Genomic DNA, 26,618 nt, shown 5'->3' on the forward strand with positions numbered 1-26,618 from the left:
TTCTCTTCTCTTCTCTTCTCTTCTCTTCTCTTATCTTCTCTCCTCTCCTCTCCTCTCCTCTCCTCTCCTCTCCTCTCCTCTCAACTTCCCCTTTCCCAGGACTCCCCAAACGCCCCCTTTCTCGTTCCCCAAACTTTGACGGCTTCCAGCCCTGTGCCTCCCCTCCGCCCGGGCCATCCGTGCTCTCATGGGACAGTTGCAGCTCCGTGCCCGCACTGGGTGAGCCCGTGGCCCCCGTGGGCCAGCGGCAGCAGCACAGCGTGGCTTGGGGGGATTGGAGTAGGTCCCGCGTCGCCCCGACTGCCGGCCCTGGGAGATGGAGGATGCTTGCCCCGCACACCCGTGCCTGCCAAGCCTCCAGCCCTTTTGTGAGGGGAGGAACTTCCCCTGTGTCCTGCCACCCCCCGGTGGGCTTTAGACCCACGGGTGCTGCAGGGCACCCATCACCAGGGTCCCTGGGTGGTGGGATGTCCTCACATGACCACCCAGCGGGCCAGCCTAGGACTTTGGCTGACTGTGCCTGGCTCTGTGTTTTGGATAATGACTTGCCCAGTGCTGGAGGCTTTCTCCAGGGGGAATCCCAAGCCACCAGCCAGGGAAAAGCATCCAAGCCCAGTTACTGCTGGCTCCTAGAGCCCCCACTGTGCTCCAGGAGCACCAAGCAAACCAGCAGCAGGGAGATGGGACACCTGATCCTGTAACCCTCGTTGTCATCCTGGTGACACTGCCTGGACTGATGGGGACAGCTCTGCACCCTCAGCCCTGGGAGCTTGCAGGGATTCTGAGCATACATGGGGTCACCTCAGGAATTTTGCGTGGTCTGAAGTGCTCTTTGGGACATGGATTTCTCCCCACAGGCATGAGGAGCAAGGGCTCCTAATTTTGGTGCTTTAAATTATGTTTCTGAATGTCACCCAATGTCTGTCAGTGTTCAGGAAAGACCTTAAGTGCACGTCTTAACTTTCAGCATGCACTCATATCCCACCAGCTCAGACAGGGTTTAGACAAGAGCTTAAAATGAGTTGAAAAATGCCACCAATACTGGGCTGACCTTGTACAATTTCAGCTTAGCAGAGCTGTTTGCAACTTTTGGGTCAGACCTTGGCTGTCAGGAATCAGGTCTTATGTTGCAAAATGTCTTGCATGCTTTTCAGGTGCATGATACACCATTAAATACATATGTATAGTGTGGAGAGAAAGTATGGTTATTAAGAGTGTTTTAAAATAAGGTTTTCCAGCAGATATGTTTGTTTGCAGCATGCGTGTGTGTATGCACTGGTGATGGGGGTGGGCATTGTTGTCATCTGTCTGTCTGAGCCACAGCTGCTCCGTCTGTCAGGAGGTTCAGCTGGTTACCTTTGGAAGGCTTTCTTTGAAAACAGAACTGGTTTTTTGTTGAATCAGAGCCTCAGTTTCTGTAAAATCATCAGCTCAGAGGCATAAGGCTCTGGGATGGTGTCTGCAGAGCTGTGCCCAGCAAAGCCCTTGGAGAGGTGGTGTCAGTGGTGTGGGGCAGCAGTTTGAGATGTGGTGCTGTGGTCAGGAGCAGAACTTAGAGATCTTCTTTCCCTCCCCATCAGTTTGTGGCAAGTTTGATTCTAGTGTTTGGAAGCAAACCCAAACCCACCCGTCTGACTTGCTTGCCCCTCTGAGCTCAAAAGAAGTAAAAATCCAAGGGGAAACTGTGGTGATCTCCCTTATGTAGTGTCTCAAGTGTCCTTTTCTTTCTAACAAGCCTGGGGATTTCCTTCCTGCCCAGTCTGGGTCTTCATCCTGTGTAGAGAGGGTGGCAGGTGAGAAGGGCTGGCAGAGAGAGCCCGTTTGCTGGCCCCGTGGATCCTTGCACACACTCAGCCCAGATTTCCTGGTGATCCCACCAGGCCGAAGCTCGTTTTTTAGCTTTTGTGAAGGTTTGTGTAGCATTGGTTAGGCAGATACTTCGTTTTTTTCCCCAGTCTCTTCTACTGTTGACTCTGTGGAGCCCTCACTTCCGTCTGGCTTTCTGCACTTCAGGCCCAACAATAACCAGTTGCTTATAAATTGCTTTGATAAGGACACTATAGAAAAGCAGAGCATCATCCTCAACAGAACCGAGGTGAGCTCCTTCAGCACGCACAGTCCTTCCTAGCAGCTTCAAAGGCTGCTGCAGACACGATGTGCTGAGCTGCCTCCAAATGCTTTGCGGCCTCGTGTACACAAATACAAATGTAAGTCTCTGAAAAGAAGATCCTTGTGTCTGATGGGAAGCAGTTTCAGGGATAAAGAGGCCAGATGTGGGAGAAGAACAAGCTGGTAACAGTCTCTTGGTTGCGCCTACGTACAGCGGACTCACCTGTCCAAACTCCTGGCGAGCTCCTAAGGCACAACTGACCAAGCTGCAGGTGAAAATACAGTGCTACCCCAGAATAATTAAATTTAGCATGTACACTCAGTTTCTGAGTTATATTTGCCATTAAGAATCTTTTCTATTCATCCTGAAGAGTGATTTGCTCACACCAGTGGAGGTATCTGATTATCTGCAGTGTCTCAGAGCACAACTGACAGTGCAGTAAACTGGGTTAGACTCAGAGATGTGGTAAGACAGCAGTGTTTTATCAACTCAGCAGAGTATTTCTGAACAAACTATTTTTCTGCTGTCCTCAGAGACACTCTGCAGTGATAATAACATTGTTCTGCAACAAGATGGGAAGTCCAGGCCTGAGCGCCTGTGATTTTGGGATTTCATGGAACGGCTTGTAAGAGGAGAGTAACTTGTACACTTAATAAATGCGCTGCAAAGTCAGCACTGTCTTGTGATCTGGTGGTTGCAGAAGGAATAGAGAAGTTAGAGGGAAAGGCCAGTTTCAGCTTGGCTTACTACTTGAGTTCCCCTCCTGCTTTTTCAAGCGGTGATAGCATTCGGCACTGGCTGCCATGAGTGTACGTACTGTTTCTGAGGAGAAGTTTGTTAGTTGTTCCCTCAGGTCCTTGTGGCTTTACACAACGGTGCAGCTCAGGGAATAATCCTGTGTACCAGGGAACTTCTGCTCTCAGGGCCCCTGGGTGATGCCAGGGAGAGCAGGACTGCTGCATGGGACCAACTGGTATCTGTGGACCATGCTTGGGATTTGGGGACAAATGCTTTGCAAATGGCAGTTTTATAATATATAATCTGACATCACCTTGAAATATCCAGCCAGGGCATGAAGTATAGTTGTCATGTGCCAGTTTGGCATACAATGTCACTTGTATTTCGCTCTATTAGTTCAGAAGTGGCAGTGTATTAAAATCAAACCCTACTTGTCCCTGCCAGCTTCACCAGCCTGGTTCTGTGCCCACTGTGTTGCCAGTAATTCCCCCCACTGTTTGCTGCGAGGTTCATGCAGAGCCACTCTGTCCAAAGTCTCAGTGCAGTTAATTATCTATATTAAAATTGGGTTGATAAGATTTCTGGAGATGTCACACTGAGCTGAGCAGGAGTGCAAAGTAAATTAAGGACCAGAGGCAGTACAGCTAGTGCAGGACTAAGCCGACTGGCTCAGCAGTGAGCTGCAGTTCTGCACGAGGACAAACATCAGCATGTTGCACCCTGTAAGCATCCCTGACACAAAGAGGCAGGCGCTGTTGTTTATCCTCCTGGATAAATAAGGAAGAAGGAGCATCCTACTCAAAGATGCCAAAGGTCCCCGCCACCCTTGCTCTAACTTCACAGTTAAATTGCACAAGGAAAACCTTCAGCACTAACTTGCATGATAAACAAGCAGAGTTTTCAAAAATAAACAGCAGTCCAGAAATGCCTCTTTCTGCAGGTGGACTACGGCCAAGCAGGCCACTTCTTCCTGAAAAGATTGGAGCCTCAGCATATTTCTTTACCCTGTCTGGGTTCCTTGATCTTCCAGTGCTAAGATCTCCCGGATGCACCATTCTTCCGAGTTCTTCCCTAATAGTTCTACTCTTCTTTCATCTTACCTCTTGAACCCCCTCCTAATTGTTTTTTGGTCTTCCAAGTTGCCCTTCCGTCTCCTGCAGAGATGCTAATGAAGTGTGAGTGTACATGGATGCAGGCTGTTTGGGAATTTGACAGGGCTCTCGCCCAGCCCTTGTTTTCTCATTAACCTGCTGCTGCGTGAGGAAGAAAGCAAGAGCGCCTCGTTTTGTCCGTCTCGAGCTTTCCCTTAGCAATCCGAGCCCTTGATTTTTTTTTTTGTTTAAATATATCAATAACTGTTATTTTGTTTATTAGGAGTGGAACATGTGCCAACTGAATTGCTTGTGCAATCCATTTAAATCAAGAAGTTACATGCTGACACGTTAGCTGTGAGCACAACTCCTTTTGCCAACTGCTTTAGGGGACGTGAGCTCAGTTTCTCCTATGGCTTTATGCAGGTGGTACCCAAGCACGGCTTTGCATCCTGTCTCTGAATAAAGATTAGTCAAAGAAATGCTGAGGTGAGACTAGAAACCCCCTACCTGAGTCATTTCCTAGCATCCTACTCAGCATCCCTTTTTTTTTTTTTTTTTTGGTAAACAGCAGCTTAGCGAGCTGTGTGATAAAACTGTAGGATTTGAGGCTGGAGAGTTCAAAGTAATTGAGAAGTCAAGATGCCCGTATCTATTAAAAGCAATGGGATGTGTCAAGGCTGGCTGAGATGGTTTTGCAAATATCAGCCAACACGATTTGTTGTCTCACAACCTTATTGCTTAATAAGTGCAATGAATAAGGCAACATTCTGAGCAAAATCTTCATCTCTCTAAATGACCAGGAAGAGAGGGATACATCACCAAAAGGAATGTTGGTTCCCATGAAAAATTTCGAAGCGAATGATTTTTTTTCTTTATCACTTCAATTCATGTTTTCAATAGACACCACATTTTTCATATAGGAACTCAGCTATAATTTCTTATTTTTATAAGTACACGAAAATTTTGATAATAGTGGACAATTCCCCCTCAAGGTTTCAATGTTAGAAGAATGACACATAAAATAAACAATATTTCAGCAGCTCTACAGAGGGGATATGCTGGCATTCTTTCCAGCTTACTGTCCACCCCAGTATTTCAAACAGGATGTTTGTAACAGCCTTTTTCAGACATGAAATACTAAATTTTGATCTATCTGCTGAGTGCGTATTGTGGGAAATTTGGAGTAACTCCACTGAAGTCAATTGGGTTGCCCTGGATTTACAGTGCTGTAAATGAGATCAGAATTTGGCTCAAAGTATATTCCATTAATGAGTCAGATACTGGCAATGCAGCCAATACGCACCCAGAAATGGCTTTAACACAGCCTAGGATATTCAAAATTGTTTTATTGAAAGATGGGCTGAAGGCCAGGATTCTGGGGTTCTCTTTTATTCTTTCCATGAAATTCACCTTTATGCAGAAGGCCAGCACGGGGCTGATGCAGAACTTGAGAGCCATTTAAGCTCTTAGAAGAGGGCTTGGGAGACGCATAAACATTGTGCTGAGCTCTTTGCCTGCCCCAGAGCAGATTTATCACTCAGAGTTCAAGGCGATCTAGGATTTATCAACTTTTACAGGTTTTTAAAGATTTTCTATATGTTAAGTGACACAGAGAGATAGTTTGTAAAATATAATGACACTGAGGATGATCTGTTGCAGGCCGCAGCTGGCACAGTAGGACAAGAGTTCATAGCTGGCATTTGGAAGTGCTACTACAGGAGAAATAATAAATAAGGATTAAATGTTTTTGCTCTGGAGGAAATCCTTTCATCAGCTCCTGAAGTCTTTATTCTAGTGTAACTTGAGTAAATACCTCAGCTTTTTGAGCCTAAGCAGCCGCGTCCCAGGCTCTTCCTCTGTATGGCCAGCCCTGCTTCTCAGTACCCCACGCTCAGCTCAGGCTGTGCCCTGCTTTCCCACCCCGGGGATGCTGGTGCAGGTAATTCTGAAGACCCCTCTCTAAAGACATCTTGTCTGAGAAGTGCAGCAGGTGCCCAGTCTCCTCCTTGTGAGGTTTCCCACGTCTAGAGAAGTCCGTGGCGCTGTGTTTCTGTGCTGGGTGTGGGGCTGGGCCTGAGCGGGATGCTGTGGGAGCGCGGGCGGCTGTGGGAGCGCGGGCTGTGGCGCCGGGAGGGCTGTGCGGGAGCGCGGGGCTGCAGGAAGGGCTGTCCCCGTGCGTGAGGCTGGGAGGCCCAGCGGGCACGCGTTTCGGCCTCCGGGCTACTTACTGACAGCTGGTTACTGATAGTCAGTGCTCTGGTGGCTGGTTTTGTGTAGCCAGTATTATCGTGTTCAGGTAGCAAACGCATTTCTATTTACCTTCTGCCCAAAAAGCGAAGTAGCTCTGCAAAAAAACATTTTCAATACCTCCAGTACTTCCAGAGAGCAGGTGAGCATGCGGAAGTCCGCATGCATGCAGCTACAGAAGCCACAGAAACTGTGTGGCTAGCTGCTAGCCTTGATCACAGTGAGACAAATGAAACTGTGCTTTGAGTCTAGACGATTCATTCTGGCTTAAGTCCTTCAAGCTATCTTCACTGTTGCTTCAGATTCCTCCAAACTAGAAAGCAAGACTGTAAACTGAGGGAGGGAGAGTTTCTAATTGCCACATCCTGTGCGCAGCGGCAGCCTGGGCAGCTGATGGTAACCGGGTTAAAGCAGACATGGTTAAATCTTTTGAGGCTCAGAGACGTTCTAGGTTACTCAGAGTCCGTCTTAGCGTTGAGTTTTGATAACCTTCACGCTGGCCTAACCAGGGCAGTGCTACAGAAGGAAGGGAAACGATTCTGGGTTTACACCGGAGTAATGCCGACCAGAATCTGCCCCAAAGCTGTTTGCCAACCCTAATTACACTCTGACTTCATAGCTGATGCGGTTGCATAGTCAGCTACTCCCCCCTCCTTTCTCCCACCCGGGTGAAATCACCTCATCCAGAAGGCCAGCAGAGATTTCTCCACTGAGGTTTTTATAAGATCACTCATTGTCACAGTCTCTGCAAACTAGACAACGCAGTCTGAAAGATGGGATCTATCCCAGCAAACGCTGGTATCAACAAACCTAGGTATAAATGTGGGAAATGGGAATTTCATAGTAGATGCCCCTTGGGCACCTCTCCTGCTAATTTGCACTTAGATAGGTGCCTTTCTCTGAGCACTTTATTAATTAAGGCTTGCAGCCCACCTCTGAGGCAAATAAGTTATTACTGCCCTCATTTTACAGCAGCGACTGAAAGAAGTGGTTTGCCCAGGGCCACAAATCTAATCAGTGGCAGAACTAGGAATGAGCGAGTTCTTCCAGTCTCCCGTGATACTCAATGCACCCCATTGCCTACCTGAAACAAAATTAATGGCTTCCCTAAAAGTTAGCATTTTTGTTAACGTGATGTAAATGAAGATGGAGCACCCAAAAGAATGAGCCCCGCAAAATGAGAGCTCACCAGAAATCCTGTAGCAGCACAGGGATAAAGGCATAATCTCTTGTGTTGAACCACAAAACCATCCTCCCCATAAATTATATACCCCTTCTTGTCAGTAAATTTAGCAGGAGGGTTCAAGCATAAATTTAAAAGAAGCTTTTATTGTAACCAATGCATCAATATAATTAAAACCAAACACAATTCTTTTGCTTTCTTAGGCTGGAGAAAACCCTGTGCCCTTGGAGAAAATTGTTTCCCCTTTTCCTCCAGGGAATCCAGAGCCTGAGCAGCAGCTGTGAAGAGTGGAGATAAAGAAAGAAGTGGAAGATGTTGGAAGTGCTTTGGGCAACGTGAAGAAGGATTTGCACGGAAGGAGCTGTTCAAGGGCCCAGCAGCAAAACAGAGACACTTACATGCTTATATATAGAAGAATGTAAACCCTCCTGTATGCATACGTTAAAACGTGCATGCCTTGTTGAGAACGTAAGCAACATTCCTTGTAGATGATGGTGGTCTGAGCATTCATGCTCCTGCAGTCCGAGTCAAAAGATTAGTAAGTCCTTGCTGTAACGCGAGCATTTTCTCCACTGCACCTTGTTTATGGCAACAGAAACGTTCCTTTCAATGCAGCAGGATGAAAAATAATCTGTACATCCAGAGTTAAGTAATATCTCGAGAGACCAAACGCTGCAAAATGGGCATGTCCTAGCCATGGTGGGGGGGAACAAACAGGTGCTTAGCAGCTCGGACGACAGAGTTTGTGTGTGTATATATTAAGCGCTATAGCACCAGGTGAGATAAGCTTTTCTTATGACTTTAGTTTCTCTGGTGCTACATTTAATATTTGTCTGGGGCTAAACTGCCTCTCTGTGGTGCTACAGTTTCCCCAAGAGAATGTTCTGAAACATGGGACGAGGAGAAATCTATTTTGGTTATTAATATTTATACACAAGATAGCAAAAAAAAAATACTTGTTGAGAAGGTGCTATTTTTTTTCTTTCTTTCAAACTCTGCAGAAATTAAGACAAAACAAATAATCTAACCCAGAACTTTATAAAACTAATTTTCTTTGGGCATTTCTTTTTCTTTTGAGGGTTCAGAGCTTGGGAAGCAGCGTTCACTGAGGTGGCAAAGACACGCCAGCTCTTTTCACTGCAGTGTACATGTCAGAGTATGCTAGTGCAGAATCTCCCACGGCTCCAGAGCTGGGTACTCTCCCGGGGGGTGATTTAAGTAGTCTCAAACCCTGTGAACCAGGGAAGAGAACTACATCAAGACTAATCAATAGACTAGGGGATAACAGGAGAACTTGTCCCAAGAAGTCAAAGGGCTTTTTTCAGTCTAGTACTGAGCACTTTTTTTCTTGCAGCCAAAACTACCTGTCAGATTCAGGATACCTTCCAGATGCTATTTACATTTATCGTTACGCACATTTTTTGAGAAACATTTTTCCCAGCTTCAGATATTTACACCAGAAAATTGATGCTCTGTGACAGGGGAGAATTTTTAAAGGGATGAAGGAATGTTAAGAACCCAATTTCCAACATAAATTTGGCTCCTTGTCTTTTAAAAATACTTCCTAACCCTCACCCAGTCCAGGAACAAGCCGAGTGGCCACTGTGTCCCAGTCAAACCTGCCATTTTTCATGACTGCAGGCAAAGTGTTTCTAAGCATTCTAAAAGCTACATTCTCCCTTTATCAAATATTCACCGATGTGTTTTGGGCCCCTGCACACATATTTGCAGGTATTATTGATCCAAGTCAATTCACAAACAGCAGAAAGGGCTGTGCTGAAAGAGCAAATTGTTCCTAATGAATAACCTTGCCCTACTTTATATTGTGTGCAGTGTTGGGAGGGATCATGTAGCTAAGTGTAGTTTGTCTGTTGGTAGAGTGTGGATGCTCTCAGAGCCACAGGGACCAATAAAACATTTTTCTACCATTTTTGGCCTGATGCTCAGTAGTACTCGGCATCCTGTATTCCTTCCCGGCTCAGTCTCCTGCTGAAATAAATAAGAATTCTTCTAGCAAAAGGAGGAGCTTCAGCTGATTTCAGCAGTGTGGCAAGTGCTGGGTTAGGGACTGCTGGATCGGGCACAGTCTTAAAAGATACAACTTTCTGCAAATCCCTCAAATGAGGAAGTGAAATTGTGTGCACGGTATTGCACAAGTCAGAGATGAACAGAAAATAATTGATTGGGAACACTGGATGCTTTGCTGTAGGGGACACACAGCCTGCAGGAGGTCTTCCCTCTGCCACCTTTCCTCACCCTGTGTGTGTCCCCCCCGGCCGGCCCATCCGGCATGGGAGCTGGCTTTCATTTCTCAGTGCCAGAGAGAGGGCTCTCCTGCATATTCCTCACTGTTAACAATTACTAGCTCCTGAGCTCTGAATGTTTAATAAACTTCTCACCTGGAATGTGCATTAGTCCATTTTCCCCTGCATCTTCTGTGCATACAGTCTGCACTGCCATTGCTCTTCCTGCCACACTGGCTCTTTGGGGCTGCAGCCTTGAGACTTCTTGCAGCATTTTTCCCAAAGAAGCAATTCCCCTGAAACGTGACAGCACAGCCAAGGGAAAGAAAGTTCTGTCCTTACCATAGCATCCTCACCTTGGGAAAGCCCTCTGAATCAATGATCAACCTCAGCAGCAGCATGATTGGCTAATATCCCTCAGTCCTAACCCTCCATGGGCAGGCTTTTCTGTAAAAAAAACCAAAACCCCAGAACTCCCAGGGGAGCAGTTTCCTCCTTGGTGGTTCCCAACATTCAGCAAAAAACAGTAGAAGACACGTGCTGCCTGTTATTCTCGTCAAACAACAACCAAATTTACGATGCTTCCCAAGTGTGAACAAGAGCAGGTCTAGTACCCCAAAACCTGCTTTAATCCTGATTTGCTTCACTTTTGTACTTCTAAATTGGATGTTTAGTGTGAAAGAGGGTTAAGTTTTGGAGACTTTCATCTATTAGTTGCTGGGTCAAGCAAGTTTTGCTAGAGAAACAGCTTCCCAGGACTTTACAGCCAGCATTCACTGTACATAAATTGAATTACTAGAGGGTATGTATTTGTTAAAGCCTTACATTTTCTGGTATAATTGCTATTCTTGAATGCCTCCAGTTTTTGACAAGGGGTGTTTTTATCCTTTTTAAAATATCTCATTTAACCCTGGTTGATGTTTGTATTGGAAAAGAAAGCATGCTGCATACTCCCCTAGTGCTGTTCTTAATGTATTGCAACAGCTGTGTGAGATGGTGGGGGGGTTCTGTACCGTACTAATGGGTAGGAAACCAGCACAGTTCCTCTCTCTTGCTCCTCTGGTGTTTGTTTGTTTTGGGTTTTTTTGTTTGTTTTTTTTTTTTTTTTTACAGCAGCCAAGAAGTCATTGATTTTGATTAGCTTCGCAGTTGCGCCTCTGTGAAGGCTGGGTAGTGCTCTCTAAATGAAAAAAAAAGACCTCATCTTAGGTTTCAGCAGACGGTGCGTGTGCAAGCCAGAGGAGGAGGTTATGAGATCATAGTCTATATAGAACGCCGCATAATGTGGCTGTGAGGAAAGTCTTTATTAATTTTTAAAGCAGCACTCCACCAAGATAGCTCCCATCACATATTGAAACTTCATATTTCAAGTTAAAAAAGCAGTCTAGTGTGGACTACTAATCAGCTTCTCTCCCCTTGCTTGTTAAAATAAGTCCTTTGGCCAAATCAATTCTAGGATAGCACTGCTGTCTGCTTGCAGACAGCTGGGTTACACCCAGGACAGAATTTAGCCCATTAATTCCAGATTCCTTCTTCTTCAGTCTTAATTTTCAGTAGGTAAAAAAAAAAAATGGAATGGGACCAGGCCTCCTGTCATACACACCAGGAGAGGCATCACCCAATAAAAACTTACAGCAAATCACCAAAATCAGTGCGTTGCCAGTGGTGAGGAATGAGAAACCCATCACACTTCTGGTTTCGAGCATGTAGGCATGCAGAAATTACCCTCATTTAGCAAAGCCCATTACTAAAGCAATTTACTTAGATCAGAAACACTTGTTAAATCAGTGTAATCTGATTTGTGAATTTGCTTTGTTTCCATATCATGCTTTAAAATCTTAAGGGTCTTAAATCCACTGCAGAAGCAGGAACAGAACCTTTGAGTGAAAGAGATTACAGATTCAGTTAAACTGGTGCAGTTTCCATGTCCATGTAGGGGGTGGAACATGGCACTTCTCTCTGCTGCCTCATGACACCAGACAGTTGGGTTAAATGCTGCTGTCGCCGTAGCCCTGGTGGACTGGGCAGGCAGAGGAGAACTCACTGAGGGGGGGAGCAGTGGAGAATAGGGAAACAAAAGTGAAGATCTTCTGAAAAAATGCACTACCGTGTGCAAAATGGTGATGAGGACAGAATAGTACATCTACCTCAATAGTTAATCTTCCTACAAATGGTTTTAAAACACCTGTCCATGACGTTGGCAGAAGTCTGAGAGATAAAACAGACTACCTGTGGCTCTAAATTAAATCCTGGACCCCCCATTTTTTGTCCATGTCAAAACCTCCTGGCTATATTCTACCTCCACAACAGGGGAGCAGTATCTTCACAACTTTTCTTAGGGTACACTTGCTTAGTGCAAATTTGATTTTGAATCCCAGCTTCAAAATCGGCCTCATTCTTGTATAACACTTGGCAAGGCACTGCTTGCTGTACGCTATGCTGAACGTGTTCATCTCTCTCAGCACAGTCAGGAGACACTGGCCATGTTCATTCAAAATCCGCATGCCTAGGGAGGTCTGAGCAACAAGGGGCTTGATCTTCCTTAGGAAAACACCAGATTATCGGGCAGTCTGCGTGGCGGAGAGGAACAATCCCCACGTGCTGCCCTTACCTGGGTTTTCCCGTTCCAGCCTGGCCTGGCTGCCAAGCCCTCCTCACCCGGAGGCTCTTTGCTCACAGCACAGCTGTATCCCTGTCCCTGCCTCGGGCGCTCGCCTGCTGCTCCCTCTGCCACTCCTGGTTGAACCACGCGCCGTCTGCCGAACAAGAGCCTCCAGAGGCCCCAACACGCTCCCACACGCGGGTCCTCCCGACTGCGGCTCTGCCCTCGGCAGCTGTGGGAGAAAGCTGACTGCTCTAGTCAAAGCTGCAGAATTTCTGTTTCCCATCTGCAAGGGAAATTTAAAACTCAAAAAAAGTGAATATTTTTTTCCTGACAATATTTATTTGAATACAAGAGTGAATTTTCATGTAACTCTGATCAGACTTCAGTGTTCACTCTGCATGAATACTTGAGTAACAGAATTTCACAAGTTTTTTAATACTTACAGAAAGTGACTTTGGAATATTCAAATATTCACTGAAAGCATCTGGGTGTTGAACTGCCATTATTAGTTCCATCCAGTATTAGTTACAGATGCCACCTGAATAGAGGTATAATGGGATTTAGTTTCCATGGGCATTCACAGCATAACCTTTCCAGCCCATCTGAAGACCACAGTTTATCACAAGAAAAAATCTCCCATCTTTAGTCCTTCAGATGTTATTTCCCAGCCTGCTCCCAGATTGCTAGCAGAATAAACCAGATGAAATGCAGTGAATACACAATTCCTTGCATGTCACTTGGTGCTCTTTGGATGTAAACTCTTGCAGAGTCACTGTGCAAGTTTCCACCCTCACCAAAGCAAGAGCAAAGCATTTGCTCACTGCTGATAGGAGGTCATGAAGGCTCCTGTATAAGGTTGGATGTGGCTTCTCTCTTTTGTAAAAGGATTTTCATACGCTGAGACTCTTTGTACATATTTATAATGACTTTAATAAAAAAAAAAAAACTGTTCAGTGGCAAAAAAAAGCTCCAGTTTTTATTTCCTCTCTGAAATGAGAGTAATTTCTTCCCACAACCCTTGTTTTCCCATGGAAATCCATGAAGTTTCTCATCAGTTGTCACCAGAATTGTAGTTTCCCCTGCATGTTTTGTGGTCCAAATGCCATGTTCTAGGAGAGGCATCACCAAACCACCACCACAACCTACCCGAGGAGGGAGGGTCTGACAGACCACCAACAGCACAGAGCTCGCCCTTCCACCACGTCCAGGCCAGAGAACAGGCACTGAAGGATGTTGGTTTAATTTAACAGCTATATAATCGTGACCTGTAGTAAATCCTGTATCTTGCAGGATTAAGATGATCTTTGTTATGCTTCCAGGAGAATAAATATCCACAGCATAACATTTCACCCTCTGTTTAGCACCAGTTGATGGGTGGATGCCCGCCACATCACAGGTCCAGGGCTGTGCCCTCGCCACAGGCCCTCCCGTAAGGGATCGGGGCAGCTGAACAGCAGCAGAACTGCTGTCTTGGGGGCCACGCAGACAGCAGTCTCCCCGGAGCTCTGCTGAGACTAAGAATACAGCGGGTGGATGCCTCGGCAGCACAACACCCGAGCAGCCAGGCTTCTACAGAGCGACCTGAGTGCTGCCTTGGAATAGGGAGGGAAAGCAAAAATCAAGAAGGAATCACTTGAGATGAAGCAAAAGAAAAATGAATCATCGTGAGTTCTTTAGAAAATTCTGATGCTGGCGCAGGTGTTCTTACACGGGTACCAGAAGCACCCAAGGTCCATGGCAGTTTTACTGGGTGCTGCTATGGGGCCTTGCCCTGTCATCCTTCCCAGTCCTTGGGCTTCAGCAAGGTGTTTCAAGTATATGATGATGAGTCCCCTCTCTTACACTGACAACTGGGGAAGATCATTTAATAAAGAAAAAATAAAGAAAAAGGACTATAAGAATGGCAAAAAATATTCCCTGTAGTTTTGCTCTGATTGCCTTCCTTCCTTATCTCCAAATAAAAAAAAGTAATTTTGAAACAGTGTACCAGGTGCTATCTGTAGTGTTAGGCTCATATTGACCTTTTCATACACTTCTCCAAACACATTTTCCAGGACCGTGTAGAAAAAAAATCAGAAGTGGCTTTTCAAACATTTTGAAAGCAGGTATCACCAACCTTTTAATTAATTGGCACTGCACTGAAAACTGATGCTGAAACCTTTCAGAAATTGCCTTCCTACAGAATCAGTAATTTTCCCTTTTCCTGGTGAATACACCAGACTGTCATACATAACAATATCTTTATGCTCACTGAAAACCTGGCTCCCTTCCTTACTGAACTCTCTTCCCCCATCCCCAAAAGGCCACCATCTCCCATTGGAGATAGCCACTGGATTCCTTGGCTTAGTTCTCTACTTCCATGGGATTCATTTGACAGGAATCAAATCACTTTGTTTGGGAAAGTAAAGCTTTTCCTCCTCTACTTCCCGGTATCTCCCAAGCCAGATTTGGATGATCTTCCTGCTCAGGCTCTGCCTCTCATCATTTCTCCTCTAGCCATACTGAACTATTATCCCAAAGAAACGTTGAACCTTAATGCTGTTCCCATTAGCTCCTGTTTACTTTAATTCTTCTCCCTGTGGAGTTTCCCAGCAAGAGGGGAAGGCAGCAGTCAGTACATACACACAGGCTCATTTCCCCCAGGTACAGTTCTTCCTGATTTTCCGCTCAAGTGGGATGGTAACCTTATGGCCATTTCCATAGTAATGAGCGTGGAAGATGCCACAGTTGCCTAATGAGGCACTTTCTCTGGGCGTGCAGCAAAAAGCAGAGGTTGTTTAGTAAGAAAACAATATCCGCAAACAAACAGCAACGCCACTCACACGCAAGTGCCCCTGCAGCACCCTCAGCAGAGAGGAAATTGCAGCAGTATGAAGTATGTTAATTCCTCCATTAACAACAGAAGGAACCTCCTCGAAGGGCTTTTCCTGAAGCAGAGGTGTTACAATCCAGTCCTCACCATCACGCGTGGATTAGCCAGCTGTGTGTAACCTAGGCAGCTCCCGCAGCAGCGCAGCTGCTTCTGCACGATTCTGCCTTCAAGCTGGTAGCTCTGGCCCAACCCTGCTGTCCCAGGGCTGTGTCTGGTGTCGGTGGTGCTGAACCGGCTCAGTGCTCCTGGGGCAGGCTCTGGATGCTGAGTGGTGCTGGTTTTAAGGCCAGCAAGCCTTGCCTCAAGCGGCTGCACTGGGGAGCACATTGCAGAGTACCTGAATTTGTGAGATATTCTTGGTTAGGACCTCAACTTTTCACCTAGACAAATCAAACTTGACTTTAACATCTCCCGGCCTTCCGCTGTCCCCATACCCTAGGAAATCACAAAGTTTGATTGTGAAAATTAAAGAGGAAACACATTCCCAAGAAAAGCAAGTGTTATTTCCACCTTCATTAGCAGAGTCTTTCCCGAGTTCCTTGAGATTTTATTAATAAGACAACACAATTTGTGGAATCAATCGCAAAAACACAGGTGCTGGGAAATTATGTTTCTCCAACTGCAAATAAACTTTGGGCATGAGGTTCTGAAGCACTGTTTTGGAGTTCTCAAAGGTAATATAACAGAACACTGTAATGCTGTGAAGTTACAGATTCAGGGAAGCTAGTGCCATTTAATGTGGAAGATCTCACCAGCGGTCTGAGCCAGAGGAGGACAGCTTTTTTCCAGTACACCAGGTTATACACATGCAGTTCACAGTACGCTTGCCTGATACACACAATATTTAACTATACTAAAAGGACAGAAAAAAGGGAAACATCCCAAGCAGTTTATAACCATGTAAGTTCAAGAAAAAATCTTGGCTGTAGCTTAGCCATGGGGTTTGCCATAACATAAAACACATCTTCCTTGCCTTTGAAGATAAAGTTTCTGGCTAGTAACAATTGTTCTTTTGGCTCTTGGAGAAACAGAGCTGGAAGAAAGACTAAGACAAAAAATCCACAGGCAACTAAACAGGGGTATGGGATCACAGGGTTTTCCAGCTTCTGCTCTCTGGACATTTACTCCATCTGTCGGTATGTGTTTGTTTTAATACACCTGGAAATGAGCAGAGGTGGTGCCATCTTTCCAGCAACGCAGGGTTTCTACTGTGACAGAACGACACAGAGGACAGGTCTTCTCCCTGTCAAACCAGAGGCAGAGGCATTCTTCACAAAACACATGCTGTGGAGACAAAAGAGGATCATGATGGTGAGGGCAGAGGCCCAGTCTTGTCACTAAGTGTGCACGCTCAACAGGACAGGGATGGCAAAAAGGAACAACTCAAGTTCAGGTGGGCAGTGCAGCTAATGAGCAGTACTCATGTGATATGAAAAATAAATCCCAGCTTTAACATCGGTTTGCCAAAGCTAATGATACATTACTCTGTTTCTTAATATAGTAATAGAAAGAAACATTAAAAAAGGTCTAGGACACTGCGAGGGTTTTCTCTAACCTCCTTCCATCCTCAGTTCCCTGGTTATTTTACAAGTCTTTACTTAGCCCGAACAACCTCATTTCTTTCCCCGACTCCCTGTTGCATTTGTTTTTTTCCGTTCACACCACCCAGTCCTAGTCAGGAGCTTTGTAATCCCAGTTTCTCCTCTATAAATGTCAGTTTTCACCCCTGGTCCTCTCCTTTCACCCCTACACTGAGCCTCAACAGGATTCTCCCTCCAGCCTGCCTTGGTGTCCTGGTTCAGCCAGGATAGAGTAAATTTTTCCCCAGAAGAGAGAGAGGGGGAAGGGATCTCCAGCCGGGTTATTCATACCATGCTGATGTCAGGTCCAGGGGCGGAAACCTCTTCCTTGCTCCTTGGTGGGTTCGGGAGGGAATTTTGCTTTCCGTAGACCAGCTAGCGGTATTTCTCTGTATATTGTTTGTCTTGTTCACTGTTATTGCTGTTTATTGTTGTTACCATTGATACTGTTGTTGTTCAGATTGTTCTATCACTGTGTTGTATTAAATTTCTTGTTATTTTAGCCGGGGTCTGTGTCTAACTTCCAGCCCGACCGGCGCGGGTTGGGGAGGGGCAACGGCCACGTGGTCCCTGATCTCAGCAATGATTAAAACTTGCACGCTTTGGTACAGGGATCAGGAGGGATGGCTCTCCAGCACACAGCCTCACCTACCCCAACCTGGAAGAGCAGGAACAGGGCAAGAGGGAGTATTGGAAGCTGTAAGAAGCCAAGACCTCCTCAACATGCAGAGTCAGCAGAAATGTTACTCATCAAAATCTTGACTCTGATAAGCACATACAAAGACAGCTTCTCTGGGGCTTGCAGCTTGATAACAGCTGCACAGCATTCACAGGAATAGCACATTTGATGCTCAGGGGATCTACTTGCTTTAGTTTGATAACCCTGTGACAAAGCACGGCAATGTTAAAGCTCTTCAGAAAAAGACTCTTGAGCTTTATTTTGGTATCACAAGAGATCATATATCCCACCAAGTCCATTCCCAGAAATGGCTGAATCACTCTGCCTACAGTTTTCCTGCACACACCCACACATCAGCCAGAGACAGCCTCCAGGAGGCAGAATTTCCATCTCAACAGACAGAGCTTGTCTGAGTTACAAGCAACGGAGAAGAAGATCTTGGGGAAGCATCACCAGTCTGGCCAGGAGGCAATGACTTCAGCTGGCCTCTGAGACATTAACAGAACCCATGGTAGCGTGCTGTGTTCGAAGGGTTTTACCCGCACCAGATTAGGGCTCTTGCGTTGCTCAGAGCACGCTGTTCTTAAGCTCTAGGTTTTGCCAGTGTTTACCAAATGAGAAGCAGGATAATTCTCCGTTACTGGCAGTGGTGACCAACTTTGCTATGCAGAATGACTTTCACTCCTGGCCAGGTGTTCAGGAGCCGGACCGCGATTACACGGTGCTGCACCAGCCTTGCAGCACCCTATCGGGCCCATTCTGGATCGCTGCCCCACTCACAGCACTTGCTTGACATTTGGTTGGCCTGTTGACCAGCCAGTCTCCCAAGGGTCAGATTAAAATGTCTTGCATTCTGGATCCAAGATCTGGACTGCCAACTGGCAGTCCCTGATCTACAAGGCTGGTCTTTTCCATCTCAGTAGCTATGATTGGCCCCTAAAGAGTGGTTCAGCTACCATGAATCACTGGCTATCTGAAAGAGGGCAATAAATATTCACTAGGACCTAGATCAAGACCCAGCAAATGATTTCAGAAGTACTTAGGCTAACCATGCCCCTCCCAAGCTGCAGACGTTAAGCGAATGAATGCCAATGGAGGAGCCTGACGTGGGAAGCTTGGGGTCTTACCTGGCACATAAGGATCAAAGGTTCCCTGAATTCTGCTTGGCAAATGGCACAGATGTCACCTGCCTCACTGCACTGCTGGCTGGTAGCACGAACTCCATAGGTCTGTTAGAGAGAGGTGGAAAAAAATCCCAACATCAAAGGGTTTGAAGATCATCCGGTGTGTGGCTAAGCATATACATAAGACACTGTTTTTCACAGGCAGATTCCCTGTATGGCCTGGGAAGGACACTGGTGTTATGTCGCTGTGTATGGGGAAGGGAGATTTGGGCACCAGCACACAGAACAGAGGGAGTCTGGACCTCTGTGTTCTCTGTTTTGTTTTCCCCTCGAGCTGACTCCATCTTTAGTGCCTCCACTTGTGGAGCAATGATAATGAAATTTAATGAGCTCAACAGGGAGCTGAAAGGATTAATTCAGCATCATTTGCAGAGGTGTTTAGATAGTGGGAGGTATCATTATTAGCAAGCTAGACAATAGAAGAAAGAATAACAGCAGCAGCACCCACAGGCTTCCCACTTTTCTTTTTAAATATGTGGAAGGTAAATGTTGCTTCTCCTATTGTAACAGTGATAGGGGAAATGGAAACATGCTGAGGAAAAATGACCAGCCCAAGCCTGCAGAATAAGCAAGGCAAGCTCTAACAAACTTCTATGATATTATGTTCCTTTCCTTTACAGTCTTTGATTTTACCATTTTAAAATATAAGTCACAGTATTTCAGTGCAACAGATCTAAATATCAGCACTGTATAATGCAATGTCTGGGATAATTTCTGGGCACTGTAGGATCTCTTAATGTCACTGCACATCAAGCACTACATACTTCTATTTAAAGTCTTTCTCACACTCTGCACCAAAGTTTTGCCACCTTCTTGCAGTTTTGGCCTCAGTGGATTAATCCATATGACACAAGGTTTCCAATCAGACAAAACAGGCCAGACTAGCAACAATTTCTTACCACAGCTGGGACGGGGCAGATAGCACAAAAGGTTCCTAACATCCCTGACAAGAGATACCAGCTTATCCAGTCATGAGGCAACAAATTATTTTATTCTATGATCATGATACATTGAGCAATTTTGAACTCCATCATTCAACAGTAACAAGGTTCCACCTATGAAACTGCTCTAATAGGTATGACTACTCACCTGTGGGGTGCAAAGGACCTTCAGTGCCTTCCGGACGCTTCCCACACGACCACAGATGTCAAAAGACTGCAATAAAGACATTCTGGTTTAGGTACTTTTCACAAAAGGTGTGTGTGTGCGTGTGTGTGCATACAGCCCAGAAAATCAGGAAACAGTGTGTCCAAATGGATACTCAGAGGGTACAAAGATCCTAAGTATCAATGGTGCCAAAAAGATTTCATGGTGATCATCAAGTACGTAATAAATGTGAATTGACAGTGGAGAAGGGTAGCCAAAAAAGCTCTGGTAACAATGGACTGCAAATCAGGGTCTTTACAGGACAGAAAGAGAAGCAGACATCAGGGGGTTGCATGAGGGTAAATTGCCCAGCCACACTAAGTAGGAAAGGGCTAAAACGGACCCATTCCCACCCTGAGAACGGAGTGTCTGAAAAGCCCAGAAGTAAGGCTAGAAAACACTGTGGCTCGCTTCAGAAAGAGGGAAGGAAGGGCAGTCTTTTCACATGGAAGAGGCAGAAAACAGCTTTCCTCAGCCTCTGGGGAAAAAGGGGATTTCCAGGGCTGTGTGGTTCTGCCACACTGCTTGACACTTCAGGGCCCAGATGACATTATGAAAGGAGTGGGAATTGCCTGTCCTGCTGTGGAGAGTGATTTAGCGGAGTGCAGTGATTAAATGCTACCAAGAGAAGAATGGCCTGAAGAATGAGAAGCAGGACTGAGGCTGAGTTGCTCCCATCCACCTAAAATGTGAGAAACTTCAAATGCCAGGAAGGCAGCAAGTTTCCAGCACCTTGGTACTTTTCAGACACCCAAAGATGGCCAACAGCAGGGGCAACGCCAGGTCCTTCTCTTCCCCCCTCCCTCCATTGCCCAGCAAACATGATGTAACTGCATCTGGAGAGCAGCACTCATTCTGGGCTCCTCATTAAAGACTAAAAGCAGTTCAGAGAAGAGCAGAAAATGAGCCTGCAGAAAATGATTTCTGAAAAGAGACTAAAAGACATAAATATTTACAGCTTGGCTGAGCAGTACAAAAGTGGGGGGAAAAGATGATAAACTGCCTACAAATATCAAGGGGCCGAGCAAGAGAGGAGACAGTCAGTGTTCTTAAAGTGAAGTCAGGGTACTAGTAATAGGAGGGAAAGCAACTTGAAAACCTAATCCAGTATGCCAGCTTCATCTTCCCTATCTGCCGGCAGAACACAGAGAAAAAGACACTGTAAACTACACAAGGTATGAAGAAATGATTGTGCAAAGAACAGCCCTGCATTAGCTGGGAGAAGGGCCAGATGACATAACAGGACCTTCCTATTTCTACCCCGTGTCTGAGTGAGTGAGCAGCTAGGAGGGCAGGGGCAGATGTGATGCAGAATATGCAGAGCTGTAGCGGACTAGCAGTACAAAGACACCAGAATGCCCGGAGTTGGCTTTCTATTTTTTTTTGGTTAGCATGATTAAGTGGGCTCACTGCAGGGAATGCCAATGAGATCATCATGCAGTAGAGGTGGAATCAAATGAAGGCACCCGTAATGCTTCCAGTCAGCACGTAAAAGGCTCCCAGGGTCCTTCCAGTAATGCTTCCAGTCAGCAACCAGCACTTGAGGCTGCCGACTACTACAGACTTTTTAATCTTCTAACAAGGATAGTGATCAGTTCTTTTTCACAGTCCAATTCACAGCTTTTTCTGGTTGCTTTGACTATAGCATTATTTCTAATGACTTTGCCCTGGCTCTGATGTCTCCTCTCAGTCCATTTCCCCCTTCAGGTTTTTTTTTCCTCTGCAGCTTCCTGTACCCCCAAAAGATTCATGTTTCAGTAGTTTAACATCCATTTATCACCCATGCACTGAAGCCTATGTTGCATCAGTCATCTCTCCAGCAGTATGATTGCAACAATTGGGTTCACAGACAGTGGATGCTTCTGTTCAGGACAGGGGAAAAATAAAGACCTGGATGCCCTTACTGATGCACATCTGGGATTTTTTCACCAAAATCAGAGGTTCATGTTTACACAGTCCAGACAGAGACACCAAGACAGCTCCTATCAGCTGCACTACATACAACCTTCTGAAAGTCGAGCCTGCCCTTTGTGTAGGGAAGGGGATGCAGCCCTAGCTGAGCCCTGGATTTTTGCCAGGAGCACAGAAGGTCTGAGTGCCAAATTGGCTTCTGTGGTTTTTCTAATGTGGTTTGTGGCTTTGCTAATGTGGACTCCTTTGGGTATATTTTCAGTGTCTCAGGCAAGGAATTAGACCTGCAACTCTTGTGATTGTAAATGGGATGCACGTACCTAGTATTTCACGATCTGTATTGGAAGAGTGTGCTCCCACTTTTCTTACACTTCCATGAAAAGTCTCTGGAGTGCAGAGGTCTAATCCTAACCTGGACACATCCGTGGTACTAAGTAGTTGCCACACAATGACCTGGGACATGTTCCTGGACCTATCACCCTTCAGCTGGCCTATCCCTCCATTTACATCTCTGATGAACTGGATGCATTAAAGGAAGAAATATGCACAGCAAAGGCACAGGCTGTAGCCAAGGCACCTTCACAAAAGTGTGCCCCACAGTCCTGGTCCTAAGTTATAGTCAAGGCTGGTAAATAGCTGTCCTCTCCTCATGGACCTTCTAAATAACAGATCAGCAGACCTTTTCAAAATTAGGTTGCTTTTCCAATCTAGATCATGACATCACTACCTATAAAGGCTTCATAGTACAGAAACATCAAGGTAACCCAGAAAGAACTGTCTGCCATGTGTCAGGGCCCTGAGTGCATGAATAGGCCTTCATGGCCCCAAGGAGCCTCAGCGGGAGTCTCCACCCACAGTCCCTGCCCATGGGCCCAAGAGCAATATATTAGCTCAGCTCTGGAGGCCTCAGTTCATGTCTGAGCTGTGCTATGCAAGTATTGGGTTCCAGTTCAGTCACAGCCATGCCTGTGCCTCACTACAGACTCCACTGATCTGCACACCCCAGTGCATGGAGTGAGTTCCCACCCTCACCTTGAGCCTGTCTCATGACTATGGCTGTGCCCTGCAATTGCTGGGCTGTGTCTGACTCTGGCTGCCTTCACCAGACTGATCCTGTTCTGTGGATTGATGTTCTGGCTTTGTCTTGGACCTGCATCCCCACCTGAAGATCTGGACTCTTTGAACCTGGCTATCACCTCCAGACCTGTGCTGCTTGCCCTGTCTGGGTGCTGCAAGGGCTGGGCCCTGGCTGGTGAGGCTCTTGCTCTTCCAGTTGTGTTTTTGTGCTTGGTTACCCTTCATCCAAGGAGCAGATGGCCCCCATTGCTTCTTCATGATATGAGGACTTCTCCAGATGTAAGAAATGGCATGTAGAGCTGCAGGCAAGCATCCCTTTTCCAGGTGTTGAGCAACTTTTGCAAGAAGGGACACCAGAAAAATCACTTGAAATCTGTCCCTGAAATTGTGATCTGTATACCTGCCAAGTCAGAAGGGTGTGGAAGGCTTGGACACTGCTGTCTAGAGCAGATCCAGGCCGTGACACCTCTGGAAGGGGCAACAACCCTCTCCCACAGCACGGAGTGAAGAGCAGGAAACAAAGAGCTGAAAGAATGGATGGCTGTGCAGGGCATGACACCGGTCTCATGTGCCTTCTATTCTAGCACTGGTTGCTCCGTTTCTGGCTTGATCACAAACCTGCTGTGATCAAGTCACTTCACTTCCCATGACCTCCTCTGCCTGTTGTGCTTACAAAACCGGTACATTCCTTGGCAGCAGGGGTTGCATTGCCTCATTCTACACAGCATATAGCTGCAACTGCAGCCACAGCTCACACAGAGCTATAGCATTATTTAGTATTGCTCAGCAATCCATTAGCCCCTTTGAGCTGTTTTCAGGTTGGATATATTCTTTTCTTCTCTGTTCTTCAGTCTGCTTTTGCAAAGCCATAGCCCCTTTCTCCTAGGCAGAGACAAGTATCAGGGCTGCAGCAAGCCTGACTCACTTGGCCTTTCTCAGAGGGTTGGATAACACAGGTATATCATTGTTTGCTTTAGCTAGGGCTCTGCCTCTAGGCAGGGTTCAACATGCAATTAGAAATACAACTATTTCTAGACCTCAGACTTGGGACTCTTCTAAATAAGTCATACCTATCCATTTACAATAGTACAGGCAGACTTTGCGCTCTGACCATTCTTATTTTTGATGAAACATTAATTACTCTTGTCCATCACTGAGATCCTGGACCTGTATCAGCTAGACTAGGACCTAGAATGGGGTTGGAACTACCTGTTTTACCTAGGCAGGACTCGGATGACCCTCTCTCTCCCTGCTGCATTCAGTACTGTGAGTGACAGAGTACCTAACCTGCCTTGAAAGACAGAGGAAGGCTTAGAGAGAAACATTTAACTGTCTGCAACCTTCCTTTCAGCTTTACATCTAGAAGCCTAGAGACAACCAACATCTCTTCCAGTTCTGGTCCCCCAAGACTCCACTCCCTTTCTCCTCTAGCCTTTACAGAAAGATATTAGAAAGCAGCAATGACTTCATAAGCCTGATGCAACACTACATGAGCAGTTACAGATCTTTCTCTAGCTCACCAACGCCCACATGCTGGTGAAGCAAAATGCCTTTGGCAACAAAAGCACATGGTGCCCCCAGCTGCTGCAGCTTCCCTTCCTGGGTAGCGATAGCAACGATCAAAAGGTGTATTTGTTCCCTTCAGCTGTGCTTCTTTCTCTGCTCTTGCTACAGCTCCCAGAGAGGTTATTAATGAGGTGGTACTCACCTTGCAGAGGCTATACAGGATGATCAGGATCCCACCTAGGAAGTAGCTGCTGGATGGATCATCTCCCATGATGTATTTATACCATAGTTGGATGGGGACAAGGGAGCGAAACAGCTGGCTCAGCTCCTCAATAACCAGATAAAACTTTCCCTGTAAAACAACCAAAGAAGTGATACATGATTACTGTCAGGAAGTCAAAATAAGAGCACTTAACAGGTGCAGGGCTTGAAGCTTACAAGACTTGTGTTCACTGTCCACCTGTGGACTGTTAAACGGTGCAAAGACCCGTATTCCTGAGGTGCAGCTTTCTTTGCAGCCATTAACTCGGTGCCTAGAAAGGATAACCATCACTTCATTGTTTCAAGCATTCCTCTTGCTCTGTCACTTATCCAGCTATTCTATGATTTTGAATCTTGAACTTTTGGAGCAGGATACGGATATACACCTTACTGCATATCTGGACAATGCCACAGAACACTAGCAGCAGAGATTAAGACTTACAGGCACTAGTATGACGTAAATTTTAGATACTATTACTAAAGAGAAAAGGAATGCAAGGTAGGCCTCTTTGATTTTATACATCTTCTGAAGGTACAGGGATTAAATGTAAGGTGATATGGGGGTTTTTGACAACTTTCTACATAATTCCAAAGAGTCAAATTAATTATCTATTTGCCAGCATCCTTCCCCTTCCACTCAGGTGTGTTGGCTCTTGTACAGTAAACAGATAAAAAGGCTGGCGCTGAAAAAGAAAACCCTCAAGGCATTTTACACTCAAAAGATACCAAACCTTCCTGAGGACCTTAGAGCAGAAAAGGTGGGGAGGGGGGAAGCATGATGGTTGAAACACTTCTCTCTCAAAAGAGATACAAAGAATTGGCAATATCCTTTGTAAACCTTCATCAAAGCTGTCCTTGCCATTCTGGTGTTTTCTCCAATTAGAAAGCTTTCCTTCCCTGAAGGACACCTGCAAGGTAACATAAACTCCCTCCTGGTTTACTACAACCATGAGGTGCAACAACTGAAACAGATTTTTCTTACCACAGAATTTCTATTTTAAAGCACCTGAAGCTGGCTAAATAAGGCTATCTATTTAGGGCCCCCCAGTCTTAACGAGGACCTGTTTATGTTCTGTCCCACACAGTTCAAAAGGGAGAACTGGTCACAGGGCACTAGGTCAGCGCAAGCTGTGAGCCCAGAACTAAGCTTAATCTGCAGTGACATTATTTGGACTGAAAGATTTTGTTTTGACATGTCAAAATTCTTTTGTTTGATAAGATCATGGAGAAGGGGAAATTCCCCTGGAATTTTGCTGTGTTGTCCCAGTTAGCTTTGTCATCAGTGATGTCGTCACAGGTCAATCGTTAATTGGTGAGATTTGGAGCAAGGATTAAGTCTTCTGCAGTCCACGAGTCTAGCAGCAGCTCGCGCCCTTCCCTAGGGTCTCAGAGATGAGATCACTCGGCAGGCCATCCTGCTGTACCGAACAAATCGAATCCTTCAGAGAGCTCTGGCATTCTCATGATCTCATATGCCCCCTGGGACAAGGAGTGAGGTCACACCAGCGGTTGCTAACGGACCTGGGCTGTTTTCTTCTTCTCCCCCCATCCCCTCCTCCTTGTTAATCCCAGGTGGCATCACATAGCAAAAATGTAACAGCAACAATCTGGGGTCCTAAATGCAAGCAATTTATTAAATTAGCACAGAGGTCTCTATCCAGCCTCGTGCTTCAATACAATCATCGTTTATTTCAGGAGCCCCTGTGACAGAGGGTCACAGCCTGTTAATGACTACGCTGTCACTTCCTTCCCTTCACACAGGCAGTTCTCCGCCTCCCTCTCCTCAGCCGGCTCTGATGAAAGCTACCAGCAAGCTAAAAGCAGCAAACTGTTTGCTTTCTCTGACTTGTTCCTCCCACCAGACTCACACTCATCTTCTTTTATTTAGCCTCGCCTCCCTAGCAGGCTGGGCTGGGACAGGTCACTGCTTACTTTCTCATTGCATCAGATGGAACTTCTGGATCCAGCATTTGGGGCATCAGCTGAAATTCTACAAGAGTAGCTTTTGAGGCACTAGAACACTAGAGCCCAAGACGTAAGCCAAGATGGGTCCAGACAGGCTGCAGAATTGGAAGTGGCAGAGTGTGGCTCTAAAATGAACACGCAGCAAGTAACAAATTTTAATTTTCTAACCACAATCTCCACCTTTTACAAAGCTTTCACAATTCCTCTATCTAATGCA

The 26,618-nt window shown here is 45.9% G+C and overlaps 2 protein-coding genes across 3 annotated transcripts in view; both read right to left on the reverse strand.

The window, feature by feature from the left end:
• FBXW8 (F-box and WD repeat domain containing 8) overlaps positions 1-6,357 on the reverse strand; it is a 58,244-nt gene extending 51,887 nt beyond the window's left edge. The window contains exon 1 of the mRNA XM_026859910.1: positions 6,310-6,357. Coding sequence (XP_026715711.1) covers positions 6,310-6,357 — 48 coding nt within the window. The remainder of the gene's footprint in view (positions 1-6,309) is intronic.
• A 293-nt stretch (positions 6,358-6,650) lies between these two features.
• RNFT2 (ring finger protein, transmembrane 2) overlaps positions 6,651-26,618 on the reverse strand; it is a 39,068-nt gene continuing 19,100 nt past the window's right edge. Inside the window, exons 6-10 of one of the 2 annotated variants that reach the window (XR_003399502.1) lie at positions 24,378-24,527; positions 19,625-19,690; positions 18,479-18,580; positions 10,629-16,376; positions 6,651-10,062 (exon numbers count right to left, since the gene is read on the reverse strand). Coding sequence is in view for 1 of the 2 variants with exons in the window: in XM_026859426.1 (XP_026715227.1) it covers positions 16,242-16,376; positions 18,479-18,580; positions 19,625-19,690; positions 24,378-24,527 (453 nt within the window). In the remaining variant the exon portion in view is untranslated. Of the gene's footprint in view, positions 16,377-18,478; positions 18,581-19,624; positions 19,691-24,377; positions 24,528-26,618 lie in introns of both variants that reach the window. The other variant, XM_026859426.1, reaches the window with a different exon arrangement.

The sequence above is a fragment of the Athene cunicularia genome (assembly GCF_003259725.1).
Source record: "Athene cunicularia isolate RWA chromosome 15 unlocalized genomic scaffold, athCun1 chr15_part1, whole genome shotgun sequence".
Lineage (NCBI taxonomy): Eukaryota > Metazoa > Chordata > Aves > Strigiformes > Strigidae > Athene > Athene cunicularia.